General features: G+C 44.5%; 1 protein-coding gene across 1 annotated transcript in view; it reads left to right on the forward strand.

The window, feature by feature from the left end:
• The first annotated feature begins 435 nt into the window (after positions 1-435).
• Positions 436-24,650, forward strand: part of ank2a (ankyrin 2a, neuronal) — a 74,744-nt gene continuing 50,529 nt past the window's right edge. The window contains exons 1-6 of the mRNA XM_047576158.1: positions 436-1,478; positions 17,209-17,310; positions 22,974-23,072; positions 23,795-23,893; positions 23,980-24,078; positions 24,178-24,363. Coding sequence (XP_047432114.1) covers positions 1,347-1,478; positions 17,209-17,310; positions 22,974-23,072; positions 23,795-23,893; positions 23,980-24,078; positions 24,178-24,363 — 717 coding nt within the window. The 5' untranslated portion in view covers positions 436-1,346. The remainder of the gene's footprint in view (positions 1,479-17,208; positions 17,311-22,973; positions 23,073-23,794; positions 23,894-23,979; positions 24,079-24,177; positions 24,364-24,650) is intronic.

The following is a 24,650-nucleotide window of genomic DNA, read 5'->3' on the forward strand; positions in this document are numbered from 1 at the left end:
GTGGGTTTGTGTTGGGCTGCATCCTCCTGGGGATGTCTGATGACATCAAGTAGTGTCATTGCTATGGGGTGGAGGTGCCTGGTCTGGTCTAGGTGGGAATCAACCAGATTTTTCAGTACCAGTGAAGGAATGACTAATGACTAATGACTGCTTTGTGCTGACAAGTCATACTACATCTTAAAAACCTGCGTCTCTTCCGGGTGGAATGAACTGTCAGTAATCCAGATTATTCAGTAGCTCCTTTAAATTGCCTACAGGGGTTAAGACAGGGCAACGCCCATCCAGGACCACTCTGTGTGCATCGCATTACAAAGGCAAAATAAGAGATTTAATTTCTGAAGATATCAATCCTAAACAGTGGCATTTTGCCAGTTTAACATGGTTTCTTGAATCTCCTCCCCCTCCTTCTTTTCCTCTTTGCCCCCTTCCATCGGTGTCCTGCCTGGTCTTCAAACGTCTGGAAGACATCGTTATTGATTTGGTCCTGGCAACCCCCATTAAATTTGTGGCTTAATGAGGAAACCCAGGCAATGCGGGGCCTAAGAAAAACTAAGAAGGAGACTACATTATTTAAGGCCGACCCATTGTTTGTGGGCAGTGGTGATTTCATATGTTTCCAGTGTTTATTTAATCGTGGGATCACATGATACCTTTCACATCAGAAGCTGCTGGACCACTGTTGCAGAAGAACCGTATGGGTGGGGGCTAAATCAGAAGAAAAACAGGAGCACGCCACTTGATGTTGCATTCAAATACAGTCTGTAGACAGCTGTTTTATAATGACCACGCAGAACCGATCTTTCGCGTTGGAGCGTCAGTGTAGCTGCTGTTCAAAAGCCGCATATTTACTGTTATTCAGAGCCACGCGTGCCTCGTATTTCGGTAGAAATTGCGCAGTGAATGTCCGCTCTCGACGAGTGATCACGACAATCAAGGTGTTATGGTGAGGTTTTGAGATCGTCCGTGAAGGCAACACCGATCCTGCGGAGTTTCGGGGAAGCGCACGCGAAGCGCGTTCACGTGTCCATACATCACACAGACAGGCCAAGAGCAACACACCGGGAGCATCCCTGCACAGAGGGGAGCGCTCGTGTCGGTACGACTCTCTGGAAGAAGAATCAGCGTTTGTCACGTTTGACCACTGACTGTCTCCGACGACGCAGAATGATCCCGGGCCCTGCCGAGCCCCGCGGATTCTGAGATCTGCACAAAAATCCACCTTGCACCGGCAGAAGGACCCCCCTCTCCTCTCCTCTCCTCCTCTTCCTCCTCCTCTTCCTCAACACTGACCACGTCTCTTCCAACAGCAGCAGCAGCAGCAGCAGCAGCATCAAGCCCGAGACGGGATGTCAAGTAGCCCAGAAGAATGTCTCTCAAGGGGCGGCGGCTCCGACCGGGACTTGAAAACGGCCTCGTCGAGCAACACGTCCCTCGAGGGTGGACCTCCACCACCGTTGCACCAGAACCGTATACGGCAGGTGGGTGTCAGTCTGTCCGCAGCCTGCTCCAGCCTGCGCCGGGTGGCCCGGCCAGCCGTGAAACGAGCGGCACCAAAGCGCCGCTGATGCTGCGCGCGTTTAGGCGCAGCGGTCAAAAGGCGTTGCCGTGCTCCATCACACACGGGCGCAGCGGATCTGGCAGATTTTCTCGGATTGTCGCATTAAATTGCGCTCGAATTAGCCACCAGTGAGATTTTTTTTTTTAAAAAAAGAATAAAAAATCTGCAGCGAACACACCATCTGTTCAGATAAGAGACTTATAGTGATGATCCTCGGGGGAGTGTGATGATACCCAAACAGGCCAACTGTGCCAGTGGTTATTATTATTACTGCCACTAGTGAGGAGGAATATTTACAACGTGACATGTATCATTACAGGTTCAGTGTGTTGGTAGCCAGGTCATATTTACAGGCCACACAGGGAGTATCTCTAAATGTGACTTCTTAAGATTTGTTTCTACCAGCTCTTGTTGGTTCCAGGTGGTCTTTGCCAAACACAGGCCAGTCTAGGTGGTGCACTTAATGAAATGTGAAGTCTGCCTGCATGTGTGATTCAGTCCCAGCCCAGTGGATTGCTGTGAAGTGTACATGTGTGATTGAATGTGCCCTGTGTGCCCTCTTAAGTGCTCTTTCAGGCCACTTGTGGTCATCGCTGTTAACCTTTTCTATCCTCATATGGACTCAAACTCTGATCACATCCTCCTCCATTATTCATATGCGTACTTCAGCGTCATCTCACGCACTTATTGCCGAATCCTATAAGTGTGTTTCTTCAAGTTCAGGTGGTGCCCTTATCTGGTCTTAAGGAGGAAACTGGCACATGCTGGTGCATTTGGTACGAGTCGGTTCTTCGCGAATGTGCAGCATAAACAGGAGAGTGGATGTTAAGTGGTACCACCTAGATTAGATCATGTAATGTGTGTGTGTGTGTGTGTGTGTATTCAATTCGAAGTGAGTCAGGAGATGGTAGAGGGTTGTTTCCTGTCTCGGTGCAGTCTCAGAAGCTAATGTGATTTCAGTAATGGACTGTAGTGCTACCAACACACACACACACACACACAAAGACAAACACTCTTCAGGCTCTTCTTTTAGGGTGGGGCCTTTGCGCTCCTATACTTGGATGCGAGTTATCCTATTGAAAAATGAAAAGCAGCACGGTTCAACCAGGTGTGTTTTTTGGCATCATGTGTAGGATGTCTGCTATAGTAACGTCCTTTTTGTTCGTCTCGTTTGAGCATTGTGGGGGAGAAGCAGATTAGTCACTGGTCACTGAACTTCAGCTCGACATATAATCATCTCTTTACGAAAGCACAAAGGAAACATCTTGAGTTCTACGAAGTGTTGAGGCGTCTTGGGAGGCTGAACTGATAAAAGTAGTCACGCTGGAAGCTAATCTCTGTGCACATATTTGTATCTGTACCTGCAGATCTCACAGCTTCTCATGAATACTCACCAGCGTTTCATGAGCTCAACCTGGATAAGCTTGTCTCCTCCGTTCTGATCTTCCGAATATAATCATCATTAGCTTTGACACGGAGGAACTATTGTACTTTTACCTGAAGCATCCTGTTTACCTCTGCAATTAAACCTATCTTTGTTGCTTATCTCATCTTCTCATGGAAAATTACTTTAACAGGTAATTGTTTAAAAGGCATGCTCCCTCTATAGGTTCACTTTTACAAAATCCAAATGTACCAGTCTCACAGATGGCCCATAAAAGGCAAACAAGAGTGCACTGTATTTGTTCTCTTTGCTTCCCCATTAAGGTACAAAGTAGTTGGATGTAGCTTAAGTTAGGCCTGGGTGGTATTTCTCAAAATTCTGATGGTACAGTATTTTTTTTATTTTATTTTTTTCATGCATAATCACATGATCACAATATTATCTACTGAATTGAGGAAGGAATTAATGCGGTAAATTGACTAAAGATGGGCTATACTTTACTGTGATGATGAGTAAATATTGTAGAATAATCCCACACTAGCCCTGTGTTGGCACTGCCTGCTGATGTGGAAAAAAAGGAGAAAATGTTATCAAGATGAAATGAAGAAACAGGCACAATTACGGTTTCCTCCATTTTGACATATTTATTCATATTTAAACTGCTATGTATGTAATGTTAACAGCAGCGTAACCTCATATTGTAATACTTGTAGTCTGCGTCCAGCATTTTTTTTTTCATTCCTAAAGCAAAAATTGGGGACACTTTCAGGGACAGCTATAGCCGGGGGACAGGTCTTCCAAAATGGGAGCTGTTCCCAGAAATCTGAGACGTCTGGTCACTTTAAACAAAAACAACCAAAACAACCAACATATATACATATATATACCACCCAGCCCAAGTTTAAGGTGCATATTTGTTATCATGGCACATTGTCTGAGGCACCTGGATGATGCGGGGGAATAATTATCTTCTCCTGCAAAGATCCGTTTATAGGCTCGAGCAGCTGTACTTATAAACTGGCAGAGGCCACTATTCATGTGGTCTTTTTAATCACGGCCAGTATGAAGAACAGCGGGTTGTTATCCTCAGATATATCATTTATACTTGCAAGAAAGAGAATGGCACTTCTAAAAGGTAATCGGGGGCACATTGATTGTGATTTGTCATTTGGGGGCAGTGACTTTAAGATGGCGGGGGCTTAAAGAGAATGATAAAAAAAAAGTGTGATATGCAGAACGAGTCGATACAGTAACAAGTTTGCAGGACATGTGAGGAAATCACAGAGGACACACTGTGATGTGAAGATCTTACTTTCAGGTCTAAAAATACCGCCCGTCTCTTGAGTGATTGTCTTGGAGAAAAATAGCTTCTTTCTCTGCGGGTGGCTGTGTCTCCATATCTCCTGCTCACGGCTGTGGACCAGTGTCACTGGGCCTCGGCTCTCAGCTTGGTGCTGGTGTTAAATGATTGCTCTCCGCAGTCTGCCCTCTCCTCCATCCGAACAATACATGCACTGCGTCATAATATGTCGGCCCCCCTGCCTCGCTCCCCCGTGGTTAAATAATGGAGACTTCAGTGCTCGGTTTGCAGAGATCAACCGAGGACAAGATTTTATGACATTGATAATGGAAATATGTACTGTGTCCTGCAGCGGCGTGTCCTAACGGAAGTTTAAATGACACGTTTCTTTATCTCCAGACAAAAATACCTTCTCAGTTTAGATTTAGAGATGACTTTGGCAGCTTGTGTTTCTTATTCTCACAGCTTGGCAGGAAGATCCCCTTTCAAGTAAACTTGCTCGAAAGTGCTTCCCTTTGTTTGGCAGTTTCTCTTTCACCGCATTCCTTCCCTCCTTTTTCACTCTGCAGTGCCTCTCTCCTCTCCCCAAATCCGCTCTTCTCCTCACTTCCTTAATGTGGGGACTTTGTTCTTTACCCTAGTTCTTTCCTTCTCTTCTTGGCTGCCATTTTTTTTTCTGCCTCTCATTTCTCTGCAAAATGCCCCCCTCTGTCTCTGTCCCCCCCACCACCCCCCTCGTTTGCCCCACACTCCTCCCCACTGGTTCCTGATGTGCCAGGAGGTCAGATTACACTGCGGCCTTTGACATTTTCATCTGTCTCTTTTCCGCCTCTCTTGTGCCTCTCTGTATCCGCCTGCCTATCCGTCCGTCTCTCTTTCTCCGCTGGGAGTGACATGATGGGACTCTGCAGGAAGGGAGTCCTAATGGAGCCGTGGCCTTCATTACATTACTTCAGAACAGCTACATCGGTGCACACCCACACATGACCGCAGCCGTGCATAATGTCTGATGGAAATGTTGGGGAGATTTGGTTCGCTGTGGGTGCAGTCACACAGATTGCATCTGGAGCATTACGGTGCATATCGGTATTTACCGGAGCAGTTAGAGTGCTTGCCTGGTTGTAAATGCTTATGCAGAAACCTGGAAATGACCTCAAGTCAACCACAACAGTACCTCTATTGATAGTTACCAAACACCATTAAGAATTTATAATTGTTTCCTGTGAAACATGGACTCGGTACCGACTCTTATGAGGCCATGATTCAGCAAGCTCTGCGTGTCCATTACACGCCGTGAAGTAGTTCTGAGTACGCCTCATAAGTGGTTCTGAGAAAACGAAAGCCCCTGCTTAACTTTTCTTAATGCACTCTTTGTATTTAATATAGTCATCACATGCCACATATGTAAATGAGTGAACTAATGCCTCGCTTTGACTAATCATTGTTGGATGATTTTTAATAATTAGTTCATTGTTCAAACTCAAGATGCTGTGAAACTGCTAAAATATTCATTCCCAGAGTCAGATGTGAAATAGCACACTTCAGAATTGCAACAATGAGTCAACTTGACAGCAAGCAAATTCATTTATTAAGTATGCTGACTGTACTTTTTAAGCAAAGATTCCAACTGTTTGTTTGGTCTGAACTTCTCAAAGGAGTAAACAAGCCTAAAGGTATTTTTGAGTGTTCAACTTATTGTCCTGTGAATATAGGGCACTCCCTTGTACCCCACATCCGCCCCACCAACAAATACATGCCAGAAAAAAAAAAAGAACGTCTCCAAATTTGAAGCCTTCAATTGAAGGGGAAACCATAAACAAAGTATGGAAAATGGCTTCAAGTCAAGGTGCATATTTTGTATCAGTTTCTCCAAACACAGAAAAGAATGCACCTCTTTTAACGACCGCAGGGACAATGGAACTTTTTATTTCCAGCGAAAGAGAATCCGTCTACGGGCAATCAGCAAATGCCAAAGCATTAGGCTGCACGGTCGTAGCCTTGCTGTTGTGGGGTGGTGTGCCAAATACGACTGTATGGAAATCAGGAGCTGTTTACAGATTTGAGAGAACACCTCAAAAATACTGTCCAAGTAACTGTTAAGGGCAGGCCATGCCCAGAAAATACACCGCACTGAGGCTGGACTGTATCCACATCATGAGCAACCAGGGATGTGAAGACGATGAAGCACCGAGCCCTTTCTCGCTAAACGTCTTCCGAGAGCTCTGCCCTCGACAAATCACAGTCGAATAATTGCAACATAATCTCAGCCCTAGCACATTCTAGTAAAGTTGACCCGGGGAACTGACACCTAAATATTCACGCCCCACTTGGCTGAACTCGCCTAAAAGAGAGGCCATATTAGGTCCGGTACTCAGCAGTTCAAATATCAAGGAGCCACATTGTAAATGATGCAATCCACAAGCAACGGCCACTTGATCTTTTCTGGGCTAAGTATGAGCGTCCATGCAGTGTTGGTGGTGATTGGGCGGTGAGAGAAGCGCTGGCGTTCCTTGTCACTGATCCAAATCCACGGAGGGTCGTCCATATTTGGGGACAAACAAGGTATTGACATTCCTGGTGTATCTTGGAGCGGATGTCTCTGGCTGTAGAGGTGCCTCATAGCTAACTGTGGCGTCCTATATGTTTGACAGCATCACTCACAGGCTTACGTTCGGTGGCAGAGGTAGCGTAACTTGATGAGTCATGGTTCCTCGTCATTGTGCTTTCCTTGTGTAGGTCAGACGTTGCCCATTAAGCCGAAGCACTTTTTATAAGCAGGGATATGAACTCACCGGCTATTAACATCCACATCCACGGCTGCGGAATATGAGTAACACGAGCTAGAATATAGAAATATTATACTGTCTTGAGTTGTGCCCTTTCCTCCATGTTGGGCAGGTGTTTTTGGACTGGGGGAGTGGGAGGCATTTAGAAGTTAATTATTCATTATGGCCTTATAACGCTGTTTCCCGTCAGATGGAAACAGACAGGAGCAGAGAGAGCAGGGCGGGGTTGGCGATCAATAGACTTCTCAGAACACCTACATGTAAATGTGCTCTCTCCTTCCTAACGTTACCCCTCCTCTCCCCGTCTCTCGGCCGCCCCTCGCGTTCAATTTCGCGAGAGTGAAGGCCTTCGCTCAGGAAAGCACATCTGAGCTCTTCGCCGTGCCGCCGAGAATAGCATGGCTCACGGCGCTGAGAGCAGACAAACACAAAAAGTAGCGGCGAAACATCGAACTGCTTTTGTCACATGCTGAGAAAGATGCTGCGATGCAACGGCGGTGCAGTCAACCCAGCAAAGGCATACGCTTACAGCATAAAAATGATGACTCCTAATCATCTGCGCCTTCTGCTCCCATCTGTTTTTATTCTTCCTCTCGCCCACAGATGTTACATGCGACTGATTGTCCGCCCGGTTGTTCCCCTCTTCTCCCTCAGTCTGAGTCTTGTCAGCATCACTCAGCATTCCTGGTATGACTGTGCGCTGCTGCGAATTTTAGGTCACACATTTCATTATTCATAACACGTCCAGCTAGGAGGTGAAACTAGTTTCTACCCCAATACACTTCGTCGTCTGGCGGTGGATGAGATCAGCCGTCACATGGGAGTAAGATATACTGCTGGCATTTTTCAGCGGCGCCGGCTGATGAGGAGTGGGTCAGAGTGGGAAAACTGAGAGTTTCTCTGTGTGTTATGTAAGAATGAGGAGAATCTGGGGGATCTTGTGTCAAAAAAATATAATTTTATTTACTTTGAATCCCAAACTAACTGTAGATAACGGATTGATGCGTCAGGGTGGCTTCTCTGGTCTAGGTGGGTGGTACACGTCAAACGAATGCCAGGTTTAAAAGCAGAACAGCAGAACATTGTATTCTCACAACATGGAAAACGTTATTTACTTCTCCTGTCAGTGGTTTTAACGTTGTGGCTGATTGTTGTACTTTCCAGGAGGCCCCCATCGCATCTACTTAACCAGGACCACAGGCTGACGTCACGTGCTCCCAGGGGGCAGCACTTCAAAGGGAAAGCTGTAAATTATTACGACGGCAAGTTAGCGGGTATTTCACCAGTCCTCACGCATCCTGGTGGATGCATTGCTGCAAGGGTTGCGTTTTACAGATTCTTAGACTTAACGCAGCGCAAACCTGGTGTCAGTTCCAGGAAGCGAATGCTTAATTTATGCACGTACTGTAAGCAGGTGCTTACTCTGCATTTCTGGGCTTAGATCTTCTTCTACAGCGGTCATAGTTTGCTGTGGAAAAATGTTAGGCTTTGGCCTAATGTGGCAAAAAAAAAAAAGTAATCAGTTAATGTGGCGCTGCCATGCGCCTGAGGGGTTGCTGCTCGTCAGTCTGCGGAAGCGGGTAGGGCTGTTAATGCGTTCGAAGGACAAACGGAGCATGTCCTGCTCCTGGTAAATCAGCTAAGTCCCAAATCAGGAGTTGCCATTTTTTGTGCGCTCGCTCCTGTTGGCGTGTAAACATGGTAATGCTTCAGTCACGACAGGGCGTGGCCCCCTGGACTTTCTCTTCCTCCAGTCGGCTCTCTCTCCGGGGCATATCATGTGACCGTATCAAGGTTATGTATGCCATCTTTCTATCCCCTCTCAATTCAACCCCTCCCTCCCAGTGTCTCAGCATCATTACTCAGTGTTTTTTGGGTGTGGCCCGATCTGGATTCTTGACCGGCCGCTTTGTCTTTGCTCGCTATTAAATTTGACTCTGCTTGATTTAGTTTTCATGCGAAGCAGTCATGGAGAGAGAGGGGATAGGGGAGCGTGTTTGTTTGTGTGCTTTATGACGCTGACCTTTCCCGAGCAGTAAAAGAGTCTAAAAAATGAGTTGACATTTAAATAATATCCACGCAAATCTATTGCAGCGTCTGCTCTGCACTTTTAAGGGAACGGACGATCATTCGTAGGCTAGCAGTTTTCACACTACACTAACTTTTGGGTGCAAAATCGTTTGTTTCCGAGGCATTTCTGAGGCACGATACTTCCACACACACGAATCCTGTGACAACACCAGAGTTACTGTTTATCGCCATTCGCTCACACCGTATGATATGGTCCATGGTGTATATATATATATAATAGTGAAAAACATGGAGTCGGGTATAGGAATCGGGTAAAACTGCAGCACTGATATCCTCATGTTACAGCTGCGTGGTGTAGGGTTCAGCTGCAGTTTAGAATCAATAACCCGAAGGGAAAGAGTGAGCGATGTGTGTTTGTGTGTGGATATTTTGAGCTGCAGTGCACGACTGGTGTTGTCTTGGACACAGATTATACCAAAATATTCCTCCAGATTTCTGGATCCATAAACTTGAGGCCCAGGTTGTTTATCAGACTAAAATATTAGTATTATTATTATTATTAATTATTTTCTTCTCTTTTTTTGCAGGAATTATACACATATCTGCTTTCTTGCTGAGACACAAGTTTCTGTGTCTCAGTGTGTTCTGTGTCTCGTTGCAAACCAAGAATTGTCAAGCAGTGGTGAGAAAAGATGGCAGTGATGCATGCGTGTTGAAAGCGATGAAAAATGTGTTCAAGCGTGAAAAAAAACATTTGCAGATCTCCCTGAATTTGGCCTTGCGAGTCACGTGACGCTTCTAGCTTAGAGGCTGTTGGAAAAGTTCGAAGGACTCAGTCCGTGTCTTGTACTTACTGTGGAGAAGGCTTTCAAGTCTCGCTCACTTACCGGGATAGCATAAGTGTAACGCATTACTCAGACCAAATAAATGAAAACTAGCATTTCTCAGCGAAGAGCAGCCAGGGCCGAGGGAAAATATGTTGTGGTCATGAAAAATGTATAAGCTTGAAGAAGTCTAAATGAGTTGTTTCAAGCAGAAAGATCCTCCCTCCATTAAACCTTAGATGCATTACGCTCATCGCTTGGCAGAAGCTGACTCGTCAGCGTTGTAGCTCCATTAGGAAGGCAAACAGTTCATAAACAATGGCAACGGCACCTTCTAAAACAGCAACCGAATAAGAGATAAGTTGAAGAAACAACCACTGCAGATTCTTTAGTTTATGTTACAGATAGATATGATCTACTATTTGGTAACTATAATAAAGAATAAAGAGAATTAATTGCAGCTGCATACTGTTATGTTATTGTAAAGCTAAACCCAGAAGTCAAGGAAAAACCATGATCAATACAAAACGCACAGCTTCTAGCCCTTTCTTAAATGCACCAAAATGTTTAAATAAGTCCAGAGCGGAAAAGAGGTGAACGTGCGTGTGCAGGCAGGAGGAGATGGATGGAGAAAGGTGTCGGGTGTGTTGTGTGATTAGAGAGCAACAGCAAGAATGAAAGGAAAGGTTTACGTGGCAGCTGCGCAAACAGCGATCTCGGAGGAAGAGCTGGAGGCGGCAGAGCCGACAATGGTCGGGTTTTCTCTGGGCGTGTTTAAGACCAGAAACGAGTGGCCAGGTTGAGAAGATTTGGTTTGATTGGTGTTCAGAGGAAGGATAGTGAATATATTGAGGTGGGTGGGATAGTGAGTGTAGCTGAAGGAGGCCGGGGTTAGAGAAGCCAGGCGGGAGGTCTAGAGGAAGATGGTGGTACTAGATGGTGATTTGCTGTAGTGACCCCAGGAGGGAAAAGAAGGAGATGTGTGTGTGTTTGTGCATGTGACATGGCACTTTACACACCTCTTTAAATACAGACACAACCCCAATGTTGACACTCGTGGACTTACTGACTTTGAGATGCTTTACTGATAGGTTTGTCATGGCAGAGGGTTTTCTGCAGACATTATTATTTTGTTTACCAGGAGAAGGAGAGGTTTGATAGATTAATGATTAAATAAAGTAAATAGAATATTTCCCAACACTGCTACATCTAATCGTCTCAATAAGGTGAGAGCGTGGAAGACTTTCTCATTGTGGAGTTGGCCCATAAAGGGCCTTGGCAGCCAACGAAGAAAAAACGTAACGTCTCGCTGAGCAGGTGACGTCATTTCAGTCTATAACAGTGGAGTGATTATTCCGCAGCAAAGATATTGAGATTGTGCCATACACTTAACACTTGGCTATACACAGTTTGAAGCACTTGGACGGGCGCGGGCACAGATACACGTGCAGGTCTCTGCGTTTCCCATATCTGCCTATCAGAGCATTCTAATGGGCCAAATAAAAGCCTTCAGATCTATAAAATGGAAAGCAGGCCATTAACCCATCCCCTCGTGTGAGATCCAGTAAACCAGTAGAAGGAGGAGTTCTCTTCAGCTTTCTTTCTAGTCCCCAGTCGATGTAATCTGACTCTTAAATGGGCAACGCACACACATTGATGCACACGCTCTCTTTGTTAGAGTATAATATATTCTCTTAATCCCTATTATCCTGCGTGAGTGATCGATAGAGATCAGTGATCAGCAGATTCTGTTAATAAGGACGCACGATGACAGACTGCACGCGCACAAGCAGCCGTGGATCAACTGACGTGCTGATCAATGATTATAGATTTTTTTTTTTGTTAAATCAACATTTCAAGTAACACGGTTGTTTGTGTTTTAAAAGATGAGACGATCTGTGTCCGCATTTAACCACTGTTAACACGTCGGGTATAAAACACAGAGAAGCTAATACACAACTTTACAGCAGCAACTAAAATATGTCATGAATATAAAACATTGCTAAAATGAGTAAACATCATTAAAATTCCAACATTTAAACACTTTACTTTTTTTTTTTACAAAAATCTAAAATTAAATTTCTATTACTGTTTTATTATTTATATATTTTTTTTATTTTATTTCTATTTTTATTATTATTTTTCTCTTTTTCATGATCACTCCACTGCTGCCGAAAAAAATAAATAAATTAAAATTATTAATTAATAAAAATTGTGACAAGGAAAAATTACACTAATGGAGTGATCATTAATGTCCTTTTATTTCTTCTATATTGATTCGAATCAAAGATCCAAAGCTGTTGCATTAAAAAACAGAACGTCCGATTCCCTGTGTTGCCAGCAGAGAGTGCAAAAGGAGCAGGACCGTAATCCCACAGCCGTGTGTATTCCCTCCGAGCAGGATTGACATGGAACTAAGTGAAGCACTCAGGTTAAGTGCACCGGGGTAGAACGATTTAGACCGTATTGTTGCGTGGACTGATTCAGCAGATCTGTTCCATTCATGATTACTAGCAGAAGGAAATGTTGCTGTTGCTGATGCTGAGCCCGTGGAAACACGTCAGGCACAATGTGTGAACAGAAATAGAGGTGTGAGATTGTGTCCCTGTCCCTGGTGCTGAAATTTCAAACCCCTAATATAGCTGCATTGACAGAGAGAGAAAGAGAGAGAGACCTTGACACACGGCCGCTGCTGGACACACACACACACGCACGAGCTGTCAAATTAAATTCCATCAGGCACGGTACTGACGGCGCAGTGCACTGCAGTCGCGATCTGGACCGACCCACTCTGGCACCACCGTAGGGGGAAAGCCTGTAACTCACAGGTGATTGGGCGCCACTGTTCTGTGCTTCTTGGTCCACCCCCTCTAGATGGAGTGGTGTGTCCCTTCCTCTTTGCTGGCTCATAGAAGAACAGCCTGTACCCAACTTCACCCCGATTCTCATCCTAAAAGCCTTTTTTTTGTCACGTGCCTTGCGGCTTATTGTTTAGATTTGTGCCATTGAAACAACTTTTTCCTTTGCACTTTTTGTTGCACCCACTGTTAAGTGTCTGCATACCCACCTGCTTAATGGATAGACGATGGTGGCATTAACTGTGACGCACAAAAAGACCGTCAGTATCTTAGCAGTCTCACTAATGTAATAACATAAGTGTGTAACTCTTTCAGAAAGTTTTACCTTTAACCTTTATTGTCCAACAAGTGGACAGATTTTGAAGGGAAATCAGTGTAAATAGTTTGCTTAGATCTTATACAATATAATTAGTAAATACACAATGTCTATATAAATATATATATATATATATATATGTGAAAGGATCAGAAAATTCCTCATGACATATTTAATATTCAGCTTATTTTCTCCCGATTCTCCCATTCCTCTCCTCATTTAATCCCCATCATCTTTTAACCCTTTGTTCTCCCAGCAGGCCCCCGTTCCTCCCCACCCTGAATGGTCACCGAGAGGGTATCTGGGGCTGCAGCACTCAGCTGGCCGCTGGCATGCAGCCTCACTAAACCCCTTACACAATAAACACTCTCTTGTGACAGTGACGCACACGCACAGTAATACTCACATGCATGCACGTGCGCGTGCACACACACACACACACGGGCAAAACACACACACACACACCTATTGTGCAGACACATCTGTTCACATGGAATTGGGCTTTCATGCACATCTGGAGGGGATCATTCCCTGCGTGTGTTGTTGTTGTGTGTGTGTGTGTTGTGGGATGAGTGAGTGGATGTGCCTTGCTCTTATCATTCACCAGCCCTTTTCAGTCACCATTTCCTTTTTTGAGCGGGACTGTGTCTTATTTTGCGTTTGCCATTTGTGGATCAATGATTTCACTTGAGAACATGCAAATCCTTCCACCGTTTCCTGGCTTTTGAAGAACACAAATTTTTTGATTATTTTATTGTATTTTTGCTGCTGGGGATTTTTCTAAAGTTGCTTTAGTTTCAGTCTTTTTGGAAGAATTTGAAACGTTCCTTGAAGCTCTTCTCTGCATGGGGCTTATGCAGCAGGAAACTGAATAACTCTTTAAAAATCACATATTCACACTTTAATGTCATTACTGCGCTTCAGACTGAGGTTGATCTTAAGCTCCTGGTAAAAAGCGTCAGGCTGAAGTCATGGCTCACGCTGCAGCCCATCTGAAGAAGGCTCGCGAGCTCGAGCAGCATCCGGAGTACAGAGCTCTCCAAAAAGCCAGGGAGAGGAGGAGACGGCAGCGAGAAAGAGCTGAGCGGAAGCGTCTGGTAAAACGCATCACACAACCACGTAGGGTTGCCACCCATGACACAGTCCTTTTTACTCTAAGAACATACTGTAACTGCTCGTGTTGTGGGTCGTGGGCGTGTGCACAGTTGACCATGTACAGGGAAGCGGCTAAAACTATTGCACTGGAATACTTTGTCCTTATTATTTATCTCCTACCATAAAGATTTTTTTTTTTTTTTAATATTTATTTTTCACTTTCACTACAATACTAGCCAAGACAGGGTTCATAAGCTTCCATTAGTGACCTTGCGTGCACAGACATGCAGCTGCTAATGAGATGTTTCCCACGCACAGTAGAGGTTTGATTTGCTTCCAGTGTAAGCGTGCACTTGGACAGAGCTCAGTTCATAATCCAGGACGGTTCATTACATGACTCACTCCTGGTCAATCTGCAAGCCTCCTGGACATGTGCAGATTACGGCTGGATCTCAATCAAATCAACGTCGTGCCGCTTGCTTGGCAAACGCACGAACGAGATGTGCAGTAAATGCAAACGCGTCAAGACACCTGACTCCATCTGTAATGTCTCTCTGAGTGTTAGATGCCGTGTGAGCTCAGAGCCTTATTTCTGATGAGTAAGGTAAGTTTAGACCACAGCGCCAGGCGGCAATGATCTTTCCCTATGCACATCCATTCCAGTGCATTATCGTATAACATTAAATAAAAAAATAAAAATAAATCACTATGACTTAAAAGCACCACCAAGCTGCACGAAGGAGGCTTTCAAAAACTCAGTATGTTGATGAGGTACAGTAAAAGAGGTTTGAAGGTTTGTCCATTCGTCACGAGCGTCGGACTTCCTGGAGAGCACCGCAGACCGTGCAGTCCGCATTCTATCCCAAAACCAGCTGTCACGCACCCCACCCCGGTCACACGCGGCACAGGGGCTGGTGACTTGGTAGAATTGCCGATGTGTAGTGGTAAAAATAGCCAAGATGGGAGAGACGGAGAGGGTTAAATGTTTATGGTTGCAGTTGTTGTCCTACAGAGAGAGGAGCAGCAGAGGAAGTAGAGGCAGGAAGGACAGGGCCCTGACTAGATGGTGCACTCACTCTGAGAAAAGAGGCCGAGGGATGAAAGGCAACAGTGAGGGGATATAGCGTTGTCAAGTAGAAAAGGAAGTGGAGTTTCGATGTGATGTAGTATTAAGTTTGAGTGGAAAGTTTGCACACTTTTAATGCTTCGTCAGACTGACTGATGCAGGAGAAGGATGGAAAGGCTGTTTTCACTTTGAGGTTGCAAAGTGAGAAGCCACAAAGGATTTTACTTGGGTGGATGATACCATACAGTCGTAAAAGTAAGTGAAGAAAGTGCACAGTGTTCACGCGTAGTCCGGAAGTTCTCGTCCGATTTGGATGGTAACCATGGGAAACGCAGCGACATGTAAAGCCTGTGGATCTGAACACAATTTGAAGACCACTGGGAGTAACAGTGACGTGAACCAACACACCGATTACTACGAGGCTGCTAGCGGTCGATCTGAAGTCGACTACTTACTGGTAAGAGTCGGAGAAGACACGGTGCCTGCTCCTTTTAATGACTTTTGTGTTTTCCGATTCTCACGCTGCACACTTCCCTTATTGTAACGTGTTAATCTCTGCTGGCGGTGTGTTTATGCGTGTGCGTGCGGTGACGTCTCATGTCAGGGGTTTGACCCTTGATCCCGCAGAGAGGGGCGTGTCCTCATTCCTGACATGTAGCGAGGAGTTCCATCGTGCTGATGTGACAGGGTAACACCCTGACACGGTAAAACCTTAACCCCGCTAACAAGAGTTTAAAACCCTGTCAGCATTCCCTCAGGTCAAAGCGCCCAGTAGTAATCTGCAAGTGTTTTGACTCCTACTTACGAGGGAACAATGAAATGACAATCAGTGTGTATTTATATTACTACTTTACCATGTTTGAAAATGTCAGCTGTCTGAAATGAACCCACGTTTGGAAGCAAATCTCATCATCAGCCACTGGTTGGCCATTTTCAGGCAGCCAGTAAATTGAAAGCAGTTACTTTGACAGTAATCAACCAGTTAAGTTACTGTTCAGTCGGAAACGGCATCATTCATTTCCAGTTTGTCAGTTATCGCTTTTCTTTTTGTGTGCTTAAAAATTTCACTTCACTTTTCTGGACACATTTTTATGTGTCAGCTTTAATCCAATGTCCACTTTTACTATTTTTCAAATTTTTTCCTTCTTTTAGTCAAAAATAATTCTTATTTTTTAAATTGCCGCTAAAGTTTAAAGTCTGCAATTGTATCGTGCTGTTACTGCATATTTGTGTATTAAGATTTATTTATTGAGTGGCTATCCTGCAAATAATCTAATCTGGTGAATTGACTTTTTTTTTTAAATCCAGTATTAAAATAATGTAAGATTATTTATCTTTAAGAGTATTTTATATATTAAAATTGGCGTCAAAGCCGATGTCATTCAGGCCCTAAACCGTTGTGGTGAGCTATTTGTAGCTGTGCTGTGGGTTATGGTTCCGTAGTTATGCTCAAGTTGTGTTTACAGTTGATATTGATCCCGTGTCAGAGGAAAAGGGCATGCGGACAGTTCCCTTCTTCTCTTACATCCTTTAAAGAGAAACAGAAGTAGGTCAAGACTTTTAAGGAATTCAGTGTCAATCAAAATTGAAGGGGTGCAATCTAGAAAGACATTGGGGTATCTTTTCTTTCCTGTAAAAATAAAAATAAGTCAGAGTAATGTCGCCTGAAGTGATGGAAACATGACTGTGTGTGTGTCGCAGCTGCTTTGTGCAGCCCGGATGTCTGATGTTTAAAATTAGAACAGCCTACATTCACAGTGGCACAAGCATTTGGACCATAGAGCCTTGGAATTCCTGCATACTTGATTTATTTATTTTTTTATGAAATTAAATCGAATCAAAATTCAAATAGACCTTTGTTTATTTGTGTTTATCTGCTGAGTAATATAAAGTACTGCCTGACTTGAACAGCTGGCCTTGTGTTTATCTTCATACAGCATTTGCCACATGCGCCTCTAATATCACGCCCTTTCTGTCTTCACCTTTCTAGTCGGACAGTAACACCAGTTTCCTCCGGGCTGCCAGGGCAGGGAACATTGACAAAGTTCTCGAATTCCTGAAAAATGGAGTGGACATTGGCACCTGTAACCAGGTAAGAGCACGTCTCCCCAGCCTCAGCACCAGCTACATCTGGCACATCTGGTGCCAAACGATTAACGGTTCCTGGCTGTTGTACGTGATGTTCATCAAACTGCACCGAATCAGGACCACAGAACCCAGTGCTTTACATGATGAGATTTCAGAAAATCAGACTCAAGCTGTCAAGGAACATATTCTAATAATTTTTGAGAGAGTAAATCTTTGACTTTCACTTTGACCAATATGTCCACTGTTAAATGATCACAAGTAATCCAGCACAGAAGTAATGAAAAGACAAAACAGAAAGTGGTGACTTGTGGTGCAGTTGGTGAAAAACTCTATAAACTACAGCGATCAGCCACAACATTATGACCGGACAGGACAGTAAATGACATTGAACAGTGTGACTTGTGTCAATTCATTGCTCTTCTGGGAAACATTTGGACCTGGCATTGGTGTGAATGTCACTGAGACACGTACCACACACCTAAACCACACCCCCCCACCCCATAGCAATGATCCTCCTTGGCAGCAGCAGCCATCCCCAGCAGGATGCAGCCTGACACAGACACAAAAACAGTTTAGGAAAAACTCCTGACCTGGCCTCCACATTCACTACATCCCAAACTGATTAAGTATCTGTAGCATGCACTGGAACAAGCCTGATTCACAGAGGACCCAAAGGCCCCTACTAACGACACTGTGGCTCAGAAGGCCCATGTACAATCTCTGATGAGGGCGATCTACACAATATTAGGAAGGTGGTCATGATTGGTGCATACCGCACAGCAGGTCAGAGCACTTAGCTGGTCTGCCTGTCAAACCTGCTCAAGCTGGCCTCCACTTTGTTGAGTCATGGTCGCATCGCTCGACTGAGCTGGGTCAGCGCATACCTCAACCCGCCAGGCCCCCTCCATACATCCCCACATTATAACTCCCCACACATCTACAGTTACCGCCTTCCCCTTCTCTCCAGCACACACACTGACCGGCAGGCCCAGCAGCACTGGAGAGGCCTGTGTCCCTCTGACAGCTGTTCACACACACACAAACACACCCTTGACCACATTCCACTGAGAAGTAGGGAGCAGAGTGGGCGATATACCCCCCTCAATGTGATTTACAGCAGTCACAAGGCAAGGATAGCTTAAAGGATCACGGTGCATGAGGCTATGTGAGTGTACGTGAGTGTGCGTTTTGGCGTCGCACACCAGATCTTCTACCTCCTCATCACTGCTGCCCTTTTGTTGTTCTCCAGCAAATAAACAGCAGCTATTTATACACGGGTCTGTAATTGGTTGAAAAGCAGGGAGTGGCATCTGGCCACTCATAGCTCAATTGTTTGTTGTCACTGGCACCATGGATTTGTTTTGTGCACCAAGTGTAAAGTCTGACTGCACACACACACACACACACACACACACACACACACACACACACACACACACACACACATACCTCATGCCCTGCAACAGGAGATCCCTGCCCTTCATAGTAATAGTCAGATGATCACATTTGAGACTCTGTCAGGTGATCATCAACGTGAGTGACATTTACATACATCCCAGGGGTGCCCTGACTTAAAGTGTGTGTGTGTGTGTGTGTGTGTGTGTGTGTGTGTGTGTGTGTATATAGAGGTCAGAATATTATGTTGTCAGTCTAAGTTTAGTCATACAGATCAGTTTATTCCAACCACTATCTGCATGTGTGCGGTCGATGTTTAAATGCATGTTAAGGATTACACACATACAAGTACAAGTTCTTGAAAGTCTACTATGTCCATTCCTGCTCCTGGCATGTAGTTTAATAATAATAATGTGACCGTGCTTTTAACACAATCTAAGGCTTCTGGCTTCGCCTTCATAAACAGCTTAAAGTTAGATTTTCTGAAACTTCTTTTGGTGAACATGTAAAGGAAGAAGATTTGGGGTTTGGTCAAACTGAAGCAAACGTCACCGTCGTCACCTTCTGGTAAAAGTGCGTGACCTCAGTCAGTGGCATCGACTTCACCGATTAACCTCTTTCTAAGATCCGCTCGACACGGTGCCTTTTAAAACTGATTGAAATCCCACAAAGCAGCCAATTACCAGAAATGCCATAATAACACACCATTACCGTTGAGTGGATCGGAGTCATGTCAGTGGAAAAGCGCTCAATTACAGAGCCATTATCTGAAACAGTACTGTCAGCATCGCATCCAGCGGGGGTGGGGGGGTTGACGATAAGAGCATCAACCCGCATGAAATGATATAAATCTAAGAAGGGCAGCCTGGTTAAATGACTGTAACAGTCGATTTGCCGGCGATTGTGCACAATAAAGAGCGTTAATGTTTCCTTTTTGCTCGACGCGTACTTCGGCAAGTCACCGGAGGAAGCTGCAGTGCCATTCAGGAATTCCTCAGCAGTGTGTTCATTAATAACCGAAGAGTGGAATCCTAGAGAGCAGCAGCAGCAGTGGGAGCAGGAGCGGCGAGGGCCGGGGTCTGGCAGCCAAAGCAGACGGCTCTCCAAGTCTGTTCAAGAGAGGAAGTGAGAGATACTCGTGACTTACCAAAGCAGTGCGCAGCAGTCAGTGCGTGCTTCTCGGCTCCACAGATTTTATGAACGAGGCAAATAAATAAAATAATAAGAATAAAGTTGCGATGTCTTTGTGAATTTTAGAGTCTCAGGGTGACTCTTTCATGATAAAAAAAAGGTCAGACCTCCCCTCTAATCTACCCTAATGTTAATCCTTGGTGAGTGATATTACTGTTTAATCTGCATGCATTTACATTATTTCCTCTTTTTTTTTTTTTTTTTACTCCAACATTCATTATTCTGTGAGATTTGGACTCGTAAAGCAGCACCAGACAAACGTGAGCATTTATTACCGTGTGTGATTATAACAGAGGTCAGCGGTCAAAGGAGCTTAAGTAATAATCTGCGGAGCGCAATAGTTTTCTTTTTTTTTCCCTGCCCGGGGAGGCTACACCCAGCCGTGTTGGGCTGAACATCCATTAGCTAAATGAAGCTTTCACTTACAGATGAAAACGAGATTTCCATCAGCCTGTGTTTGTGTGTTTCTCTGGAAAACACTCTAATGAGATTGCGTAATATCTGCCGTCGCGGTGACATTTCAGAATTGACGCGGAACGCTAAAAAAACGCTTAAATTATTCAAATGTCACGCCACAGACAGTCTCACATTTAAAAGTTGTTTCGTCCCGTCTGCTGGCGAGGCCGTGGAAATGTCACGCACCCGCCGAATGTGTATTGATTCATAATTTTTGTGACAAGTGGTAACATTAGAAGCTGGGTCAGCGCGACCTGACTGGCATGATGAGCATGTCCGTAATAGCAGAGTGCGGCAAGAATCTCAGGCTCAGTGGATAGACACAGCATTCACCTGAACAATCTGGTGCTGCTTATTCTGCCAGTGAAAAAATCTATATCCACTATACGATTTGTTCAGTGATCAGTTTTAGAAATAAAAAAAGGAGGATTTACTTTTTGTTTTTTTCGTGCATTGATTTTAGGTCTGGTGTTTGTAGTGGAGCCATTCATTTGAATCAGGTGTGGTGGAGGAGGGAAACATCGAAAACATGCCCCCGAGGACTGGAATCGGGCAGCACTGAACTAGAGAATTAATTAGTTAAAAAAAAAAAAAGAAACTATTTTATACTAAGGATTAGACGTAGTTTGAATAATGTGTTATGGTTGAAATTAAGAGTGTAGACTTAATATCAATCATTTGAGTAATTTCCAAATTGATGTTAACAGGGAGTCCAAGACTCCTAGAGGGTCTTTAGTTGATTAGACATTTTTTATACATTTTCTTTTTTAATTTTCCCCCACATTGTTCCAGCACAGTCACCCTACTGTTGCACAAGTTTGAATTTAAAAAATGAATATTTAAACCTGTGTATTATTTGGATAGATTAATATTAAATGCAAAATGTTAATAATAATGTATATTTATAAATAGCGCTAGGTTGAGGTTAATATAGGGGCTCCTACTTAATCTCTCCATCAGTTTGAAAAACGTCAAAGAATGAAATAACTAAATGTTAAAAAATAATTAAATACACTTTAGCGTGAATTTTAGGATGATTAAATAGACTGAATGTTTAATAGGATGACGAGTAAAATGTAATTTAATAAGGATTAGCACATATTGAATTTGGGGAAAAGGATGTTGCCTCAAGACCTTAATCAAGGGCCAATCAATCAGCTTTGTTAATGGAGGCCTAAATTCCCTTTCCAGAAAATAGCACCGACTTACATGAGGCTTTTATTTTAAATACAGCATTGGTGCGCCTGCCTTTTAAAGCCATAACATGTATCACCCAAGCAGACGCTCACTCCCCCACACACATAGTTTGGCCTTTGAGGAATGCCCTCTTTTCTGTTTTTGAAAGGCTGACATTTCCATTAGCTTCTAAATATGACTTTCTATGTTTGTATGTGTGTTTGTGTCCTACATGCGCTCTATGACTGTGCAGAAACATGACACCCCATTGGCTGTTTGGCATTTGGAAACTCGGAACGAGAGAGAGAGGGAGAGTATGTGTGTGTGTGTGTGTGATTGCCTCTGTCTATTTTTTGTTTGTGTCTATATCCGTGTTGTACGCGCATTAGTAAAGGAAGAGGCCAGTGACAGAGGTGTTAGCCGCCGACCCACACTTACAGCTCCTCTTTTACATGAGTGCCAGGAGAGTGCCCACGGAGCTGTAATCTATCTGACCGTCGGAGTGGAGCAGGCAGCAGCCAGACCTAGAAAGCCGGTTGTAAACTGAGGGGGCAGAGGAGGAAGGAGGAGGGAGAACTGGATGGAGCTCCATCATCTTTAAGGTGGAGAATCTTTTAAGAAGGCATACGGAAGAAAACGGACGTCTGACGGAACCGAACACAAACGAGACCATGCAGAGAGAATGATGTTTGGTTTTAATAAAGGAGCAATCTGAAGGATAAAATCAAGACTTGAAAGGCCGTAGTTTTTGGGGCATTTCGAAAGGGACACGGTGCAGAATGGAAGAAATGGAGGATGAGGTAAATCTCGCACACTTCCATGTGTTTACATATGTCCACCTCAGGGGTGTTATGTGTGTACGTGCCTGTGTTTTATATGACTGTATCAGTGTATAAGTCGTGCTTATCGGCGTCAAACGTTCACGCTCTGGTCTTGTGTTGCTGCTAACCTGCACAGTAGCTCTGGATGATGGATGTGAGGCCTCTGCTGTGTGGTTTGAGCTTACCTGAGGGGAAATGTGGGCATTACTGAATGAATTCGATCTCATGAAATGGTGTCTCTCAAAACAAGTCCACAAGTATTTATGTCTAATATTGACAAGAGACCTTAATAATCACAGGTTGGACGGAACGGTAAAAATACCTGACCAGTGTAATGAAGTAACAGCTGGGATTTATTGCCTGCAGACTTACTACAAATGCTAATGAAGGCTTCTCTGCTACAGTCGCACACACAGGTGGTTGCATCTTAATGCAGGAGGACTATTTCGTTTCAATGCATTGGATTGTGCATCTGTGCAATATGTCACAATGCTGGTATGCATATTAGCCTAGGTGTGTAATCTGGGGCTCGATGCCTGTAATGCAAAGCAGAGAGCGCCGTGCAGTGTTGTAATAATTGCTTCACCACATCCGTTTTTTTTTTGTTTGTTTGTTTTTCCCCCTCCAGAACGGCCTCAACGCGTTGCACCTGGCTGCTAAGGAGGGACACAAGGATTTAGTGGAAGAGCTGCTGCAGAGGGGAGCACCTGTCGACTCTTCCACCAAGGTACGGAGCGCGATTTAAAGGTGTCACGCTTGAATAGCTCGCCAGACGGTTTGATGTTCGGCCCCTTCGTGGGGGGAGACAGGTCAAGGGGGAAAAGAAGTGGAGTTGGAGGAGGCGTGGTAACTATTGGGAAAGAGGAAAGTGGAGGTTGGGCGACGGGAAGATAGAGAGGGTGATGATGTATGGAGTGCATATGTACAGTGGTATCAGTTCTAAAGCACTATGTGTATCGATCTGTCTCTCTTGACCTGTGAAACTTGATTCATGGGGGTGTTGGCGGACGTGAGGGCTGGTTTATGAAGCTTTATAAATAAAGTTTATTATTATTAGTATATAATTCTGTAACATATATTTAAATGAATTACGTTAATAGCAAAGAATAAACCATTTTCTTCAATTCTTTATCTTTAAAAGAGGTCGCCATGGATTCATAGGTGTTCTGATTTCAGCAGGGAGGTGAGAGAGGAGTGCGAGTGCGTACTATGCTGCTTGGCAAACGGCTCGCTGTGAATTTCTCAGCCTTAACAGTCAGAATCTGTCACCCTGCTGCCTCTGCCCTTGGCATTAATCATAACCTTCTCCTCTTGTAAATCAAAACAGATTCGCAGTGAAGGCGTTTGCGTAAAAACCTGTTTGCATCACATGGGTTGAAGATATAAATATCAGATGTTCACGCTCACACGGGATACCCACCTGTTTTTTGTGTTTGTTTTGCTCTTCAGAAAGGAAACACCGCCCTCCATATTGCCTCGCTGGCCGGACAAAAAGAAGTGGTCCGGCTATTGGTGAACAGAGGAGCTGACGTTAATTCTCAGTCACAGGTGAGAACGATCAAAGTGTGTTGGGGCGAAACTGTTCAACAATCCCTTGTGGCATCTTGCGCTATATTTGTCTTTTGCCTCTCTAGAATGGCTTCACTCCGCTCTACATGGCAGCCCAGGAGAATCACCTGGAGGTGGTGCGATACCTGCTGGAAAACGAAGGGAACCAAAGCATTGCGACGGAAGTATGTCTGCGCGTGGGACACCTGGACGTGCTTTAAACCGTACAGACTGCAGAGGACACTGTTGCGTAAATAGTTTGTTTTGTTCCTCCGCTTCTCCAGGATGGCTTCACGCCGCTCGCTATCGCGCTGCAGCAGGGCCACAACTCGGTCGTCTCCTTGTTGCTGGAGCACGACACCAAGGGTAAGGTGCGACTGCCGGCTCTGCACATCGCGGCCCGCAAAGATGACACCAAATCTGCCGCACTGCTGCTCCAGAACGACCACAACGCTGATGTCCAGTCTAAGGTGAGATGGAGTCACTGGGAGAAACTGGTGGACAAGGGTAAACAAAAGGAGAATAGAAGTATAGAGAAAGGCAGAGTGGGATTGTAATGTATTTGTGAAGGAAAGGGGAAGCAAGCTGGGCTGTAGTGTGTTTCAATCAATCTGAATGATATTCCTTCATGTTTTATATATGTTGTATGATCATTTGCATGACCATTAGGACTAGAATCAAATAAAATGTCAAAATCCTTGTGAAGGGCTTCCTCGTCTTTCAGTTCTCTGATTGTGTAGCCTTAGAATCGTACCCT

The sequence above is a fragment of the Mugil cephalus genome, chromosome 2 (genome assembly GCF_022458985.1).
Source record: "Mugil cephalus isolate CIBA_MC_2020 chromosome 2, CIBA_Mcephalus_1.1, whole genome shotgun sequence".
NCBI lineage: Eukaryota > Metazoa > Chordata > Actinopteri > Mugiliformes > Mugilidae > Mugil > Mugil cephalus.